This window comes from Canis lupus, chromosome 22 (assembly GCF_011100685.1).
Source record: "Canis lupus familiaris isolate Mischka breed German Shepherd chromosome 22, alternate assembly UU_Cfam_GSD_1.0, whole genome shotgun sequence".
Lineage (NCBI taxonomy): Eukaryota > Metazoa > Chordata > Mammalia > Carnivora > Canidae > Canis > Canis lupus.
The window spans coordinates 60,781,586-60,799,299 of record NC_049243.1 but is presented as its reverse complement, the minus strand read 5'-3'; the positions used below and the strand labels follow the sequence as shown (position 1 = coordinate 60,799,299).

Sequence of the window (17,714 nt, the reverse complement as noted above, 5' to 3'; positions counted from 1 at the left end):
CATGCTTCCTTAACTGTAAATGGCAGGACACATGCCATCTTACACCTGTAAAGCCCTTCCACACCAGGCCAGGCAGGTAGCCCATGTGGTGTGTATGAAGCGTTCACTGTCCACTCCAATCCACCTGCTATACTGTTGCTAGACTCTTCTTTCTAACATCTAAATCTCACCGCTCCCCACCACTGGCCATCAGGATGTCCCTCGGGCTCGTGTCCCTGCCCTCCCCCACAAACAGCTCGCCCTGGGCAGCTCCCATTTCCACACAAGCAGTACTTTGAATGTACTACTTCCTTTTCTCTACTACCACCTCTTTCTACCTCAGCATTCCTGCTCATTCAGTGAAGTGCAGGCCTGGGCTATGGCTGACTCCCACCCTGTGCTGCCTGGGGTGTTCCTCACGCACTAGTGCTGAGTCTCATCGGGCTGCACCATCCTGCTCCTCTTTTCTGCCTGAGGCCAGTATTGTCTACGCTCTAAGTGGTGTTTATGGTTTCTATGACAGGTTACATTAGGAGCTCTGTTTATGAACTGTTCAGACTGGGCAGCCCAACAACCTGTGAACAGCAAATTATGGAACTCTGCCTCAGTTTCTCCACCTCCCCTCTAGAGCTGTACTGCAGATTCGGTAAACCGGTAGGTGCTAAACCTCCTAGAATGGTGCCAGCCACAGACTAGCAGCCCTGCAATTCACTGTTGTCCCCAGTTACAGCATGCTTATCGTTTCTTTGAACAAAGGCCACCCTCTGTGCCAGGCCAGCTGGCTGCAGGTGCATGTGTGCACCTAGCACAACACATACAGGAGTAGAGTCCAGAGAGCAAGGAGGAGCAGGGGGGATGTGCTACCAAGGAAGGGGAGACTCTCAGGAAGGAACGTCCAGAGCGGCACAGCTGGGTAATAGAAAATACAGATGAAGTATCTGTGGCATCTTGTAACCAGGGCTCACCAACATCTTAGGAAGAGCACTTTCATGCCTTAGTTCAGACAGAACATTTGCTAAGGAAACTGTAAAAAGCAAGCCACTTTTTAAAGAACTTGGGTTTAAAGGAATTGGGAGAATGAAATTCTTTATCAACAGAGCCCGGGAGGAGCCCAGAGATGACATGAGGGGTAAGTCTCATCAGGTCAGGTAGGGCCTTGCAGAGGCAGCAGCAGGCAGGTAGAGTGCACATAGCATGGTGAGTTCCTAATCCACACCATTCCTGAAAGATGTCACACGATACATGGGCATACTGAAAGGAGGTCTCTGCGGTTGGTCAGCAGGATGGGGAGGCATGGGGGGCTTCAGGACTCCTGGTCATGACCTTACCAGTCTCCGTCTTCCTCAGAGCTTCACGCGAGCACTGGTTGGAACCAGCTGCCTGAGGGCAACTGAGTGCCTTGGCCTCTCCTCCCCCCAGCAAAGGTGAGCAGCATGCTGTTGGCTCTGGATGGCCCAGTTACAGAAATGGGCCTCCCCACAAAGCTGCCATGCTTGCCCACCACCTCCACTGTGACACTCAGTGCAAGCTGGCCAGTGTGCGCAAAGGGGCGTCTGTGTGTGGCATGCCCCGGCTCCGCCTCCAGGGCTAATAAAGTCCACCTGGGTCTGGATATGTGCGCTGGTGATTTTGGCTAACATAAAGGACCACAGACAAAGGGCAGCAGACCTAGTAGTTAGCTCTACTAACTAGGACACTCACCAGATAGAAGGAAGCATGGAATTCTGAAGTACGTAAGTGCGATCCAAAAACAGGAAAATACTTCTGATCATGATCTGGCAATCAGAAAAGCATTTATTTATGTAACCTACTAACTAATCAACATCAGGCCTTCTAGACCGTAACTACGGTAGCTGTTTCAAATCCGACAACTACTGTTTCCTCATGATGCTCCCCACCAATGCCTTCAGGATTCATTTTTTTCCCAAAATTTAAGTGTTCCTTTGATGTTTGACTTTTACCTCTTTTATCCAGAAAATCTGATTAGAGGGATTTTAAACTATTTAATAACCTAAAGTATACCTTTGAAATCTGGTTATCTCCTGACTGATGTGGTAAATCTCACGGGCCTAAAAAGATACTTTAATCTTTGTAAACAATTAAATTTTGTTATGTTGGCACGAGGCTCTTGGCCATGTGTTTGACTCTCCTTTGTAAGCAGAGCGTGGAGGACACAGGATGACCAGCCACCTGTGAGTCTCCTCTCATGGAAGCTACCAGACTTGTGAACAAAAAGCCTTCCAATAGACGGTCATCTATTCTGTCCATCTACCAGGTACCTGATCCAGAAAAGAGGCTCTTTCATTGTCTCCTATTTACCTCAATTAGGAAACAAAAGAATTCCACCTATTTAGCAAAGCTACTGATACCATGTTTTCTTTCACTAACCTTCAGGCCACACTAAAATGTCATACTTTGAATCAATACCTCTACAAAGTCTAAGACTTTGGTTGTCCAGTTACAGTAAAAACTTGGAAATCAGGCTTGGCTGCCAGGCAGAAACTGGGATTGAGGACAACTTTAGAGACCCATTCAAGAATTAGCTCAAGTACCAGATGTCAGTTGGTTTGAAGGTCAAGTTAGCAGCCAGCCCCAATCCAGAAATGCAGCATTCATACGCTACTTTGCTCTGCTCTTTTGTTCATTTATGTTGAGGTGGATGGCAGCATTTGACCCTAGACAGACCTTCCCTATCTCAGCCCATGGTCTGGCCTACACTGACCATAAGTGGGTAAGGAAAGGTAGATGAGGCTATGCTTTGATTAAAAAGAAAATAGAAAGATGTCTGGATGAAAAGGGGCACACTCTCCCAGCCACTCCACCTCTCTTCTGCTCAGCTACACCAGCGGGTGAAAAGGACCAAGAGGACGTATGTAGGGGAGACCAGACACCAGAGCAGGGCCAATGAGGGCTCCAGAACAGCACATCATATCTAAGACTAGGGTTCGCAGAAAAGAATCAAGACACTTACCATTTGTCTGCAATGATCTTGCCAGCATGTGTTAATCTTCTTTAAAAATAAAACACTATCTAGTGAGTCTGTGCAGATCTGCTAAGGAAAAGTCGACAGATGTTGGCTGATTTAATTCCTGTACTTTCACCCCTTTAACTGCCACTCCTGACACAGAATGCTGCCTCTCCTTCAGCTGCCAGAGGACCCACATCCTGCATTTGTGATGAATGTGGCCGCATCCCCTGCAGAGCTCTGCTGGCTGAGCTAAGGCCCAGGTCACAGGCTTCGTGGGTCTGGGTGGTTGCACCTAGCATTCTCTCCCGCAGAGGGGGCAGAGTGCTGAGGAAGCAGGCCAACTGTTAAGAGCACCAGGGGGCTGGCAGCTGGAGGGAGGGGCTGACATTGAACTTTAGGGCCACAGTGAAAACTGATGGGAAATCTCATTCATGCACCAAATCAGAAACATTCTCAGCTTGATAACTGACTTTTTTTTTTTTTTTAAAGGCTCAAAATACTGCTTATAGAAAAAAGAAACCCCATTTTGGACTCCTAGAGCAAACCACAGCCCAATGCCTGGAGCACGGCCTTCACAGGTATGCTTAGCCATGCTCACAGGTGTCTGCACACTGTTTCCTGGCTGACAAAGCACTCTTCATGTGTGTGTTCCTCAGTCTTCCCAGCTGTGTGATGTAGATGTCGCGCCCTCTGTGCAGAGAACGCAGCTGCTCAGGTTTCCTCAGCTTTGGTCCCTGTCGCCCTAGCTCTAGAACCCTGGGCCAGTGATTGAGATTCCCTTGGCCTCAGTCTCCTCAGAGTGGGTGTGAGATTAGACATAAAATCCACAGCATGGAGGAGAAAAGGCCCATGGCCAGCATGTGACATGTAAAATCAGACAGGCACTGGAGTCTTCAGGCAGCAGGGAGGTCTGGGGAGGGTGGGACACAGCCAGGACTCTGAGGAGAGGACAGAAGGTCAGGAGAGCCACGGGGGGACTAAGCAGCACACCTGCATCCTTGTCACACTAGTAAGGCTAGCTGCCCACAACCACAGTGGCCCGGGCCAAACAACATACTTTTCTCTTGAGGCTTTGCTAATAAAACACAGTAAGTCCTAGCAAAGGCCTACTAGAGTTCAGTGGTTGACACACTATTTTAGAAGAACTATTTTACAGTTGCTCAATGGTCTATGATGTTAGAACCTTATGTAGATAGTCTGATAAATCACAGGAGGAATCACAACCACATCTACACAGGCATCACAGCAGCAAGGACGCAGCAGCTCTGGTACCCAGTGCTGGGCACAAGCTACTTACTGTGTGGCCCGCACCCTGGCAAGTCTCCATGGGCGGTTTGCACCAGCTGGGGCCAAGCTGTCAGATGGTGAAGCTGCCCAGGTGAGAAACACACCAGCCAATCTGATGGCACTGGGCAGCCCAGGTGCTAAAGCTAAGCAGGCAGCGCTCTGCCCAGTGCAGGGTTTCCCGGGGAGACAAAGGTCCTGCGTGCAGGGCTCACTAATGAGAGATGCTTCTCCTTAAATAGTTGGGTGAAGTCAGTAACTTCTGGCCATTTCCCACAGAAAACAGTACGGGGTGGTCAGCTGGTCCAAATTGGGTGGCAGGCACTGAGCTTCAGCCCTCTACGTATCTATATCTAGAGCCTCACATGAGCACCATCGGGACATATAACACAGCGGTGCTGAAAGCTTGTCCAGGGCTTGCTCTTCACAGGATCCCAACACTGTCCCCTTCCTGCCTGGAGAAGGGCCAGACCCAGGTGAGGGTTCAAGCAATCTACTGAGAGGAGTCACACACAAGTCTTCAAACAGCAAACAAACACACAGTGGCAAAATGGTAACACACCATGGAAACAACTACACATACGTATGATCACAAAGATTAAACAAACAGAGTAAGAAACCAGAAAGACGGTGCTTCCACTGTAGTAGAGAAGTGACAGCCTCTATTTGTGTCCATGTTTCCTAAAGCAGGTTATTCTGCCCCTAATCCAGTGAGGATGGCAGCTGAGCAGCCCCCACAGCAGCAGACAGAGCAGGACAACTATCCCATTCCACAGAATGGTAGTGGCTGCCATCACGGACAGCCCTCACCCAAATCAGGTCTCCCTGTGATGGCAGAGAAGGACATTTTCCCTCATAATAGTGACCAAGGCTCACAGTTTAAGCTATTTAATTCTTGCCTCCATGAAGCCCACCATATTGGCCTCTGAACCGTAGCACCAACTTGGGGCTGCATACCAGCTCTGCAGCCTGGGGCCTTCTGGCCAACAAAGCCGGTACTGGGAGAGCACACACAGCCCCCTGCCAGCAAGGACTCTGCACACTGACTACACACCATAACTGTGAGCACAGAGGGTCTTCATAAAGATATCCAATGCCTGCTATCATCTGTGGGGTAGGAAGACAGGAAATTGTGAAGCTGCCAGGTACCTCCAAGAGCAAAAGCTGCTGTTCTTCGATGCATCTGTCTGCTCTGTGGCCTGCGATGTTTCTGTGATGCCAGCATGGATGCCCCACAGGAGCCAGCTAGCCCTTTTGCAGCTAAACAAAGCTGTAATGCTACAAAGCTCCATCAGGGGAGGAAAGAGTAAATTCTGTGTGCAGTTTACTTGCAGGCTTCCATTCTGAAGAGACTCTGGTTTGCCATTTAGGAAGAGGCACTCATGAGTTGAACCCAGGCGCAGAGCAAGTCTCCTCTGCATCATGTGACACTTGGTATAGCACACGATGCTTCTGGCAGAGGTGTGGGTGTGCAGGAATAGCCTCGGTTTGGGGGAAAAGTCTATCTCCACTAGGAGGTAACTTATTTTGAAGGAACAGGTAAGTGTGGAATTCATCAAACATGTGAACAGGGGAATAGATTCAGTACCCTAAGATTTGGCCCCCAAGGAGCCCACAGTCTACCTGAGCACCCTTCCCATTGGCCTCAAGAACAGCATGCAGTCAGGATGTAGGAGGGAGTAGTCCTGGAATCTTAGAAAGGAGCCGAACACGAAATACAAGAACACCCCAGGGACAAAGGAAACTCGAACATGCTTACCCTGGAATATTCCTGCCAAGTGTCCCCTTATCACCCATCCCTCCCACAGGGCACAGTATCTCCTCTGCACAGACTGGCTGCCTGGTCCCCACCATGTTTCATAAACACGTACCTCTGTGTTCCCATCAGTCCTCCCAGGGTTTAAACTCTCAACGGCCAGAAGCTTCCTGTACTCCTCTATGCCGTCAGGGCCTCGGCCTACCGGGAACGTACTGCACACTGGCCAAAGAATGCTGCCTCTGGCCTCCCTTATCCCCTGTCTCATTCTTCCCAAGGCACTGCCAAGCACAATCGAACTGCACTGGATTCTCACTCCAAACCTGTGAGGGCTCGCAGATGCTTGCAGATTGAGACCCAAACTCTTCAGGGTACACACAAAGGTTCAAATCCAAGCCGTGACTCAGAATTACGGTCTCAAACTCTAGAAGTTCTCCCAGGTTCCAGCCATGCCAAACCCCGCAGCTCCAGGTTTTCACGAGCTCACTCCCTCTCTGGCCAGCTACACCTTACCCATCCTCTCTAATGCCATGGGGCATTATCTCCTCCAGGAAGTTCTGCTTCAGCTGCTTCCTACTTCCCTAATAAAGACATACGAGAGTGTCTTTTTATCTTTTTTTTTCTTTGATGAGATACATCGTCATTTCCATAACCATGGTTTATCATGGCATCGAGGACATGCGCCATGCCCCCTGCCACTGTCACAGGACTGTGACAATCTGGAGGGCAGAGGAGGCATGTCTGGTAGGGTCTAGACAGGGAGTAAGTACCTGCTGAATAAGTGAATTTACAAACGCATTCGTGTAACCCACAAGGTAGGATTAACTGGCAGGAAGACAATCTTACCAAGTAGTCAAGAAGTTGTCTCTGAGTACGCTGGGACAACCACATGAAGAATAATCACACCAGCTTACCCTTACACGTGCCTGTCTGGGAACGAGAACTGGGGGGCCTGCTGGCGACCTCCTGGAAGCCTGGAAGTCAGACTACTCTTCAGATGCCAGCATCCTGACTGGGACTCCTGAGCTGTGGCACTGAGGCAGAAGGGGTGCACTGGAGACGTGGTACAAGCTGGCTCTCTTCCAAAGGTCCAACAGCATCCCAAAGGGCAGAGCTCTGCCGGAAAATACTGTGGAGCCATGGTTACAGACACCAATTCAATAGAATCACAGTGGACTCTGCTCACCCATTTATGGGGAGACCCCTTGCTCTAGGCCACAGGGGCTTCATGGCCGTAATCCAGGGCCTTGATACTAGGCAGCAGAGATGGTGCGGCTGCCCCAAGGGATTTCAACAAGCTCTGAATGGCTCCATTTCTCAAGTTGAGGGTAACAGAGCAGAAAAGATTCCTTCAGCTAGAAAAAAAGTCCTGAATCAAAAAGGCTCCAACTACCTAATTCCACAAATGAAGAAAGAGACTCAGCCTGCAATCTTAAACTCATTTTTTAGTTCCCACCCTGGGGCAGCGGACGCCATAATAATGGGAAGGCTGGAGAGGCAGGCTGAAGCCAGATGGCATAGGACTGCTGGATCTAAGGAGCTCTGTTTCCCTGACAGACACTGGCCCTAAAGGGTGTCCTGGCCATACCATAAGGTGCCCTCGCCAGTAACTCCCTCCCTCAACCCTGTGAACACAAGCGTTCCATCATAGAAGAGCATCTCAGCAGAGAGGGTCCTCCTCCAGTTCGCTCAGAAGAAGCAAATAACCATGTTGCCCGGGCAGCCCGGGTGGCTCAGTGGTTTAGCGCCGCCTTCAGCCCAGGGCATGATCCTGGAGACCCGGGATCGAGTCCCACATCAGGCTCCCTGCATGGGGCCTGCTTCTCCCTCTGCCTATGTCTCTGCCTCTCTCTGTCTCTCATGAATAAATAAAAATCTTAAAAAAAAAAAATAATAACCATGTTGCCCAAGAAGAGGCCTCACTGCAAGAAGTCAAGGGCAGCCTCTGGGGGCTGAGAGCAATGGAGGAAGAGCGGCTCTGCCATCCCTGTGGCGAGACCCCGGTTGGCTGGTCCTGTGCTGCCAGCTAGACCCTGAGCCAGGACTCTCTACCCACATGGCCGAGCCTACAGTGGGTGCTGGTTTACGCAGCCAAGTCAGTAGGCATTTGTTACACATCAAAGAAAATAAAGAGAGATGGTTTTTTACAAGACACAAGGATGACAGAATAAAATTAAGACACTTTTCAGAACTTTTCCTAAATACTGGAACCAGATTCAATAAATGGACACTCTTTTACTTTAATCAAATAAGTGATTTAAAAAGTAAAAACTCCACTTAAAAAAAAATTCTTATACTAGGTCATATGAAACAAATGTTAGGCTTTGTTCTATAAATAAATGGGCATGTTGAAAGCTGTTGTTTTAATTTTAAGGATACCCATTAGTTCTTTATCCTATTAATGTTCATTCTCAAAGGATTTATGTAACGAATAGAAACTCATGAGCCAAAAAAAAGGATATTCTCTGAACTGAAGGATCTGTGCTTGGACATGATCTTCACAGACCTGGCGCAGCTGTTTGTAGAGTGTTGGGGAAACTTTGTGAGAACAGAGATTTTCAACAGCCTAAAAACAAAAGGAACAAGTGAATTATTCACCAGGAACAACAAATTAGTTCTTTAGAAAGACGTGTGTGTATACACAGTTAAAATCACAATCATCACAGAGGCACCCCTCCTCTGCCATACCTATGTAACCTACAAATAGTTACCTTAAGTTTGAAGTGATTATTGTCTGACCCCCAGGATCAGGGTTTGGGAGGATGGGAACAACAGTGGAGTCGAACACGGACTTGACAGCACACCTATGACAGTCATGACAGCCACGTGGTGTGGAGGCACATGTGAGCATCTACAATGCAGCAATCTCTCTAATCTCTCAACCTGGCCACATGCCAGTCCCCAGTCACCCGGGGACTCCGAAACTAATGTGGATGCTCCCATTCATTTGTCAGAGGTGGAGGACGCAGGAAGGGTGTTAAGCGTTTCCCTTGATGATTATAACATGCAGCCCGAGCATGAAATCCCTGCCCGACCCTCAGTGACCACCTTCTAAACAGGTGGGGGAGCAGCAGGGCTGCTCCCCAGTTTCTGCCCACGGCCAGCCAAGGAAAAATTGCGAATGCCAAGGTGACACAGGTAAGTTGTATTCTTTCTTATTTATTTTTCTTCAGGCTACATGTGTAATTAAGTTTATCTTAAATTAATGAAGAAACAAGTTTTTCTGGCAGAAACATTTTTCTTAAAATATTTTTATCCACATCAAAAAATATTTATATATTTTCACCAATTCTAACAAATTTCTTTCCAAATTTCATGTACAAAACCAGCAACTCATTCAATCCAAATGAGATACTAAAAACAAATGTAGGTTTTTCTACTGACTAGTTTTGAATCACTTAAAAAAATATGGGGGATACATGGCCTGGAAACCTTTTTAGTATTTGAATTTAACTCACACTATATTCCTGAGAAAATAAAGATAACTTAAACTTTTATAAAACTATTTATGGTTAATAACCCTTAAAAGTATTAATAGTCCTTATACTTAAAAGTTACCATATATTAATCTGAGTTAAATACAGTAATCACTACCCTATAAAACATACACATGTTTACAAAAGGCTCAGGAAAGGATGAGATTAAAAATTACAACTTGTGTTTTAGCAGGTTTATCATCAGTAGAACACCACCACAGTAGGGACTTTCCCCTACATTTTGTTTTGCTATAGAAATAGGGCTCATCTACGCTGTGTTTAAATCCCGATTTCTTTCTCAAACTCTATAATTCCTTTACTTTGTAGTCCTGTCTTCATAATTAAGTCAAAGATCTATCCTTTCTTTCTTAAAAAAACCTACGATAACCTGATGACAATCCCACACACATAATGATCAGGAAATGTTTTTTAATGTAATACATGAAGAAAACTTATTTTCTTTGTAAAAATCAAGATAAACTTAGTATGTCCTTCATAGAAGGACATCTCATGGAAGGAAGGAAGCACTCTGAATGCTCTAATTCCTGAACCAGGAGTCAATGTCCTCAAAACAATCTTTCCCCAGTTGTGACATGCTGTCATTGTTGATTGTGTAACAGTTTCTCCTCTATGTCCTATTTGGACATACTGTGTACTTGAAGCAGATCTATTTTTTACCTAAAACTGAGAATCTGGGGGCCTCTTGAAACCACTAGGCAAGCCCAGGAGCAGCCAGGTTTGCTGTGGGTGCTGTCCCTTCTCTGAGTGTTCTGCTGAGTCACTGCTGGTGTCTTCATATTACAGGCACCAGGCAGAGGGCGGCCTTGCTTGCTCAGGGACCCTGGCACATGCTTCTGTCAGTTACAGCAGCACTACCACATACAAGTCCCCCTCCCCAAAGCAAGTTTGGGGATTGAGTCCTATTTGGGATTCAGAAATGCCTTCTCTGGCATATCAACTATTGAATCTGACCTGTCCGGGGATGGTGCCATTCCTGCTCGTAATTTAAGAGTCCTAGCAGAGAAGGAATTTGACTAATCCAGTGATTAGAGGTAGGCAAGCAGTACCTGTGTGAGGATGAAGTCGTTTCACTGGCTGCCACTTAGCCACGTGGAAGCTGCTCATCTGAACCGCCCACAGCCAGCTCTCTAATCTAAGCCCGCCAGGCCTCCACACCCAAGCCTTCCTGGCTGTGTCAGGACAAACAAGCAGGGCAGTGTCAGATGCCTGTCATTTGCAGGGCCAAGCCCTCGACCCTGAGTGCACTTGTCCCTCGGGGGTGGGATACCCAACAGGATGTTAGAATGAACTGTGGGGTGGGGAGGAAGCACCACACCAAGGAAACAGGGCACAAGGTTCTGGAAGATGATCTGTTCCACGTAAAGGTCTTGAGAGCCAAAGCTGATCAGAGGGAACAAGGAGTAAAAGGTGCCACAGCGCAAGAAACCATAAAGGAGAAAACCAGGCTGGCACTAAGAACTATTTCTGTAGATGAAGGGAAAATCACTGCCCGAGGCCAACCCCTACAAAGAAAGGTGCACCAGCCAGGGCCCAATGGTAGGACCCACTTTGCAGCTGGACTGGCACCCTGCTCTCCTGACACATGGCCCAGAGTGGCAGGCAGCAGTGGTGGCAGCCCCATGTTCGGAATAACCCATCTAGAACATGGCCTCTACTCGATGGCAGGCCCACTGAGGGGTGATGGTCCCACCACCTGGGAAGAAGGCACTGCTGGGGCTCTACACCACCAGGTTCCTACCTACAAGAAATGGGTAAAGAACATCACAATTCAATCAGAACCCGGATCTGAGTGAGGAGATACAGTATGAGAGGGAAGTCACCCAGGAACGAGGCTTCCAGGAAAGTGAGTGCCAAAGGTGTGCGGTATCTACCAACCCTGACCGCACAGCAGACTCCCTGCCCCAGATGTTACAAGTAAATGACCTAGTGAAACGACTGATCCTACTGAGTGCTGGGACCACTGACTTATGCAGTCCTTTCTATTAAGCTGCACAGATTTGAGTTTGCATGTTCTCCTGGTTTTGAATAACTTAGGTACTAAGTTTACTGTTGATTTGTTTCATTTTTTTTTCTTAAAGATTTTATTTATTTATTCATGAGAGACAGAGAGACAGAGAGAGAGAGAGAGAGAGAGAGAGAGAGAGGCAGAGACACAGGCAGAGGGAGAAGCAGGCTCCATGCAGGGAGCCCAACGCGGGACTCGATCCTGGGACTCCAGGGTCAGGCCCTGGGCTGAAGGCGGCGCTAAACCACTGAGCCACTCAGGCTGCCCAATTTGTTTCATTCTCAAATTGGCCCATAAAATAATGTGTTTCTCTGTGTCTACTACTCTCCAGGCTTTTTCACTCTGTCTCATCCATTTAAGCCACCCTATTAACGCATTCAATACCTAAGTCCACATCTTCCTTCACTAAATTATCACCAGGCAGGAGGATTTCAGAGACATCAGTATGGCCATCCTCAGAACATCAAGTCACCCATGACAGTTCTGTTTCTGGGCATCAAAACTGCCTGAAATCAACACTTAACCCTTCTTGAAAATGTAGCCTTCAGCTTCCTGTTGTCTCATTATGCTGACAAGTGGGACTACAATGTATAGACAGGAGACATGAGAGAGGACCTTTCTTCCACAGGAAGTGATTATAGGTACAAATCTGGGTTTGTAAAAACAGACTGAAGAGATCCGTGCACTCAAAATATTCTCCTCCCAGCACCAGCACCATGAGAGAGTGACTGCGGGCGGTGTCTATGTGTGTGTTTGTGAAGACTTTCTCATCAGCACACTTTGAACCTCCCTCTCCACTAAATAAAAACAGAGTAACAGAGAAAACACAGGTGGACTGTCATGGACACACTGAAGCTCCAGGCAGGCCTCCTGCAGTGTCCAAACAGGCAAGGGACACTGTGATGGGGAGATGGGAAGACTAATCAACATCAAACTATCCTGAAAACTTTCTCAAAAAAACCAAAAACAAACAAAACCCTCAAAACACTTTTGCACTTTGCTAAAAAAATTGCTGCTTTCAGGCAAGATTCTTTGGCAAAGCATATACCACAGCACCTGAGCAAAAACTTAAGACTTTACTTTGAAACGAGTCAAAAGCACAGCCTACTTTATCACAGATCAGGATAAAGCAAGCAGTCAGTAACTACGCAATGACGTCACTTACTATTTCTATCCCGTTTGTTTCCAAAAGATCTGAGCTGTTGACTGCATAGTCCTGTCCTTGAACTCTGCTGGGTGAGTCCCCATGAGTGGACAAGAGCCACTTCCCAGGCCCCTTCCTCAATCACCTGACCCCGACTGGGCCCTTCTGAGGTAAGCACCCCTGGCCCTCAGGGTCTCAAGACACACACAGGGCCTTCACAATAATTTCTATGGTGACTATCGTAAGACATCCTGCAGGCTAATAGGTATGGCAAAATCATTCTACTAAGAAAAATCGTGGGCAATTGATACCAGATAGTCAAACCTCCAGGAAAAGGGGCATAATAAGCCCTAGCTGCAAGATATAATCTTTTATTAAACTAAAAACCTATGAGAGTTTAGACATTTGATGAAACTCCCGCTTCTGGTCAAGATTAAATAAAGGGACTAGACTAGCTCTTCTGCCTGAATTAACCAAAAACCATTCAAAATATACGAGGGGTGCCTGGGTGGCTCAGTCAGTTAGGCATCCAACTATATTGATTTTGGTTCAGGTCATGATCTTAGGGTTGTGAGATCGAGCCTAGCATCAGGCTCTACAGTGCACGTGGAGTCTGCCTTCAGCTCAGGTCATGATCCTGAGGTCCTGGGACTGAGCCCCACGTTGGGTTCCCTGCTCAGTAGGGAGTCTGCTTCTCCTTCTCCCTCTGCCCCTCCCCCTGCTTGTGCTCTCTTGGTGTCTCTCAAATAAATAAATCTTAAAACAAAAACAAAAACAAAAAAACAAAAAAACCCAAAAACAAAAAACCAGTTTTCAAAACACTGCACATTGGCCTATGGAAGACAAAGATCTCTGGGAGATGGGAAACAAGCCCCAACACTATGACTACCTACATCACTCTTTCCAGGCTGCAGAGCAGGTGCCTTGAGCTGAGGCTCAAGTCTCCAAGATGAAGGTCCAGAGGGAAGAGATGAGAGATGCATCTAGACAGGAGCTTGGAGATGAACGAGGAGCCCTCGTGGGTGCCCCTTGAGGATTCAGCAGAGCACTGACCTATATGTGAGGAAACGGTGAAGGCCAGGGAAAGAACCACCGAAAAAGTTTAGAGACAACAGTGTCTAGTGCCCAGAGAGAACCTGAAATAGCACATTTCCACAAGACATCAGGCACCTAATCTCATTCAGAAGATTGTCCCGCTCAATGGGGCTATTATTAACCCTGGACAAAATACTGCCCTAGTCCTAACAAATCTTAAAAGCAAGACTCTAAAAGATCAAACTGTTTCCAAATAATTTGTCTGCAATGAAGCTCAGAATATTTATAGAAATATAAAAATATCTATCGTAGTAATCAAAATTCATAATGTCTGATGATCAAAGATTATCCAACGGGTTAAGAAAAAACACACGACCCTTAGTGGGAAGAAAAAGCAGACAAATGTGGCCTGGAACTGACAGTAAAACAGCTATCATAAGTATATTCCCTATGTTTGGAAATTATGTAGTGACAAGGGAAGATACAGAAAAGATTCAAATTGAGCACCTGGACAGAAAACCAATGCACCAGAAAGAATTTCACCAGATGGCAGTCCTGGCAGATCAGACGTCACAGAAGATTAGTGAATCCAAAGAGATGAGTGACCTGAAGAGTTCTTTAGCCACTAAAGATATGTGCAGTTCACAAGCTCTCCACTAAGAAAGCCAAGATGGTTTCACTGGGAATTCTCTCAAACGTTTAAGGAAAAAAGAACACCAGTTCCATACAAACCCTTATAAGAAAGGAAAAAGAGGAAACATTTGCAACTCTGAGACAAATACACTACAAGAAAACAAGACAGCACTATTCTACGATCACAAATGCAAAAACTCATGAAATGTTAGCAAACTGAAACCAACAGTACATCAAAAATTCATACACCACTAGGCAAGTCAGATTTATCCAAGGACTGCTGGATGGTCTTACCAACTGAGACGTCAAACAATGCAAAGAACTAAAATAACAAAAGTCATATGATCATCTTAACAGTCATAAAAGAAGTCATCAAAATCCAACAGGTACTTCTGGTAATTTCTCAGCAAACTAGGAATGGAAAGGAGCTTCCTCAACCTGACAAATGGGTATTTTTAGAAAACAAAACAAAACAAAACACCACCAAAAAAATGCCCAACACTCAACATCATATTCAATGATGAAGGACCGAAGGCTTTTCCCACTAGGAGCAGGAGCTAAACAAGAGAGTGTGGGTTTACCACTTCTACTCACCACTGTTCTGGAGGTTCTGAGCAGTGCAGGGACACAAGACAGGAAATAAAAGGCATGCAGACTAGAAAGAAGTGAAACCACCTCTATTCATAGGTGATGTGATTGCTTAGGTAGAAAATCCCATGGAATCTACAAAAAGCTACTAGAAGCGAGGTCAGCAAGAGAGCAGGGTACTAGAGTGATACACAAAAAACAATTTCTATTTCTATATACTAGCAAGAACCAGAAATTAAAACTTATACCATACTACTGCTTGTAATACCACCAAACGTACGAAACGCTTAAGAGTATTTCATAGAAGATGTACAAGACCTACACACCAGAACCAGAAATCCTTACTGAGAAATCAAGGAAAAGCAAACAAAGCTGTGCCGTGTCATCAGTTGGCACGCCTGGTACCATCAAGACATCAACGTTCCCCACATTAATCTAGAATTTGACACAATCCTAATCAAAATGCTAGTAGGCTTTATTTTTTAGAAATTGGCAAACATCATAAAATTCATACGGAAATACAAAAGAACAGTACATGTGTACTCAAGTGAATAAAATTCCTTAAAAAATCGGATAATACCAAGTGTTAGCAAGAACATAGAAAAACGGAGCTCTCACGTACTGCTGCCCAGATACAAGATGGTATAGCCATTTTGAAAACAGAAAATGTCCTAAAGTCAAATGTACACTTGCCTTATGACTCTGAGACTACTTCTAGATATTTACCCATGTCCACATGAGACTTATTCCTTCAGGTTCAGAACAGCTTTATTCCTACCAACTGCAAACTGTCAGTTATCCTGGTGAAAGGCTGTAGCTGTACTCCCCAGCAACAAAGAAACAAACTACTGGAACTGGGTGCAGACAACTGCCCCACACAGGTTCCACCGATGAGACTTAAACTGGTCCAACAGACCAACAGCAAGGAAGTCAGTGATCCGCCAGGACCAGGTCAGGAGAACGAACTCTTTGAAGTGATGTAAATATTCTAGGGATCCCTGGGTGGCGCAGCGGTTTGGCGCCTGCCTTTGGCCCAGGGCGCGATCCTGGAGACCCGGGATCGAATCCCACATCGGGCTCCCGGTGCATGGAGCCTGCTTCTCCCTCTGCCTGTGTCTCTGCCTCTCTCTCTCTCTCTGTGTGACTATCCTAAATAAATAAAAATTTTTAAAAATGTTTTAAAAAAAATTCTGTATGTTACCATGATAACAGCATTTACACCTCAATATAAGTCACTAAAGTACAGGTTCTATGCAAATTATGCCTCAAAAAGTCGATCAAAAAATATAAACTCATACAAAGTTATTACAAAGAAGGGATGGATGTCCACCAAAATGCCAATAGCGGTCTTCCTTGAGTGGCGGGAGTACAGGTGGTTTTAATTTATTTTTGTCCTTTTTTGTGATGTCCATAGTTCTTACAACAAACAGTTATGCAAACAGAAAGTTTTAATTCCAATGTCTTCATAGAAACGGAGGTATCTATCACACGGTCATGCAAAATGTAGGTGGTAGGTAACGCACTAATCAACGAATGCTATTCTCTGAAAACCAGTTATCAGGAAAACCGGTCTGCTGATCAACGGAATACGTAAAGTAATGCTCCTTTTCCACAATTACGTTGGAAACGGAACATCTTCGGACGTAACAAAATCCGTTTCCGCGTCTTAACCGCAACGATCGGAAAATAAAGAGGAGGAGGGCCGCGTGGCCGTGCGGCAGCGACGGGGGGGAAGAGCGCCCGCGCGGGGTCCGCCTCGGCCCTCACCTGGTACAGCTCCTCCAGGTTGTACCTGATGGACGTGCTGCTCTGGATGGCTCGCACCGCCTCGTGGAGCTTCTGCCAGGTGTCCTGAGTGTAGTTGTCCGGCAGCCGCGGTCTGTCTGCGGGGCGGGGGCGGGGTGAGGGTCGGCGCCCCCGTCGCGCCCACGATCACGCTCACGGGCCCGCAGCCCCCCCGCTTCCCTTCCCGGAATGACCCAGTCCTGGGGGCCCCGGGCGCGGACCGGCCGCTGCGGGCCCCCGCTGCGTGGACGCCGGAGCCGGGACACAGCCGGGGCGCTTCCGGGGACCGGACACCCCTTCGCCGCCGCCCGCCAGGCGCCAGGCCCCAGGCCCCGGGACCCGCACTTCCGGCGGCCGGGGGCGCCCCCCCCCCCCGGGATTCCCTCTCCGTAGGACCGGCACTTCCGGCGGCCGGGAGCCCCCCCCGTCCCTCCCCCCCCCACCGGGAGCGGCACTTCCGGCGGCCGGAGGCGCCCCCTCCCCCCACCCCTGCGCCCCCCCGGGACCCCCTCTCCCCGGGACGGGCACTTCCGGCGGCCGGGGGCGCCCACCCCGCCCCGCCCCGCCGCCCCGCCGCCCCGCACCCACCTCGGAAATTCTTGATGACGAGCTTCTTGGAGCCGCCGGCGCCGCCCGGCTTGGAGGCCACGGCGGCCGCGGCCAGGGACGCGGGCTTGGTGAGGCCGTTGGTGTGCCCGACCAGCGCCGACAGGGCGCCCTTCCTGGGGGTCTCGTCGGCCATGGCGGCGGCCGGGAAGCAGCGGGCGCCCCGCCCCGTCCCGCCTCCCCGGCCGCGCGGGCGGGCGGGCCTCGCGTCAGCGCCGCCCCGGCCGCCCAACCGCCGCCCCGCCGGCCCGGCGCGACCCCGACCCCGACCCCGGCCCCGGCCCCGGCCCCCGCCCCGGCCCGCCCCCGCCCCCGCCCCGGGCCGCCCGGCGGCCGCCGCGCTCCTTGTGGAACGTATAACGGTCGAGGGGGGCGGCGGGGCCCAGCTTGCCCCGGGCGGGAGCCCAGGCACCCAGAGGGCGCGGACCGGGCGT

At 48.3% G+C, this 17,714-nt stretch overlaps 1 protein-coding gene and 1 long non-coding RNA gene across 2 annotated transcripts in view; one reads left to right on the top strand and one right to left on the bottom strand.

Moving 5' to 3' along the window:
* The window catches only part of CUL4A (cullin 4A), a 43,367-nt gene extending 25,934 nt beyond the window's left edge, over positions 1–17,433 (bottom strand). Inside the window, exons 1-5 of the mRNA XM_038570111.1 lie at positions 17,263–17,433; positions 16,657–16,772; positions 8,450–8,553; positions 2,951–3,020; positions 1,681–1,754 (exon numbers count right to left, since the gene is read on the bottom strand). Coding sequence (XP_038426039.1) covers positions 1,681–1,754; positions 2,951–3,020; positions 8,450–8,553; positions 16,657–16,772; positions 17,263–17,416 — 518 coding nt within the window. The 5' untranslated portion in view covers positions 17,417–17,433. The remainder of the gene's footprint in view (positions 1–1,680; positions 1,755–2,950; positions 3,021–8,449; positions 8,554–16,656; positions 16,773–17,262) is intronic.
* On the top strand, positions 8,909–16,000 carry LOC119865243. The gene is made up of 3 exons (XR_005376627.1): positions 8,909–9,125; positions 12,682–12,803; positions 13,541–16,000. It is a non-coding gene; the product is annotated as an uncharacterized LOC119865243 (long non-coding RNA).
* Positions 17,434–17,714: the final 281 nt, after the last annotated feature.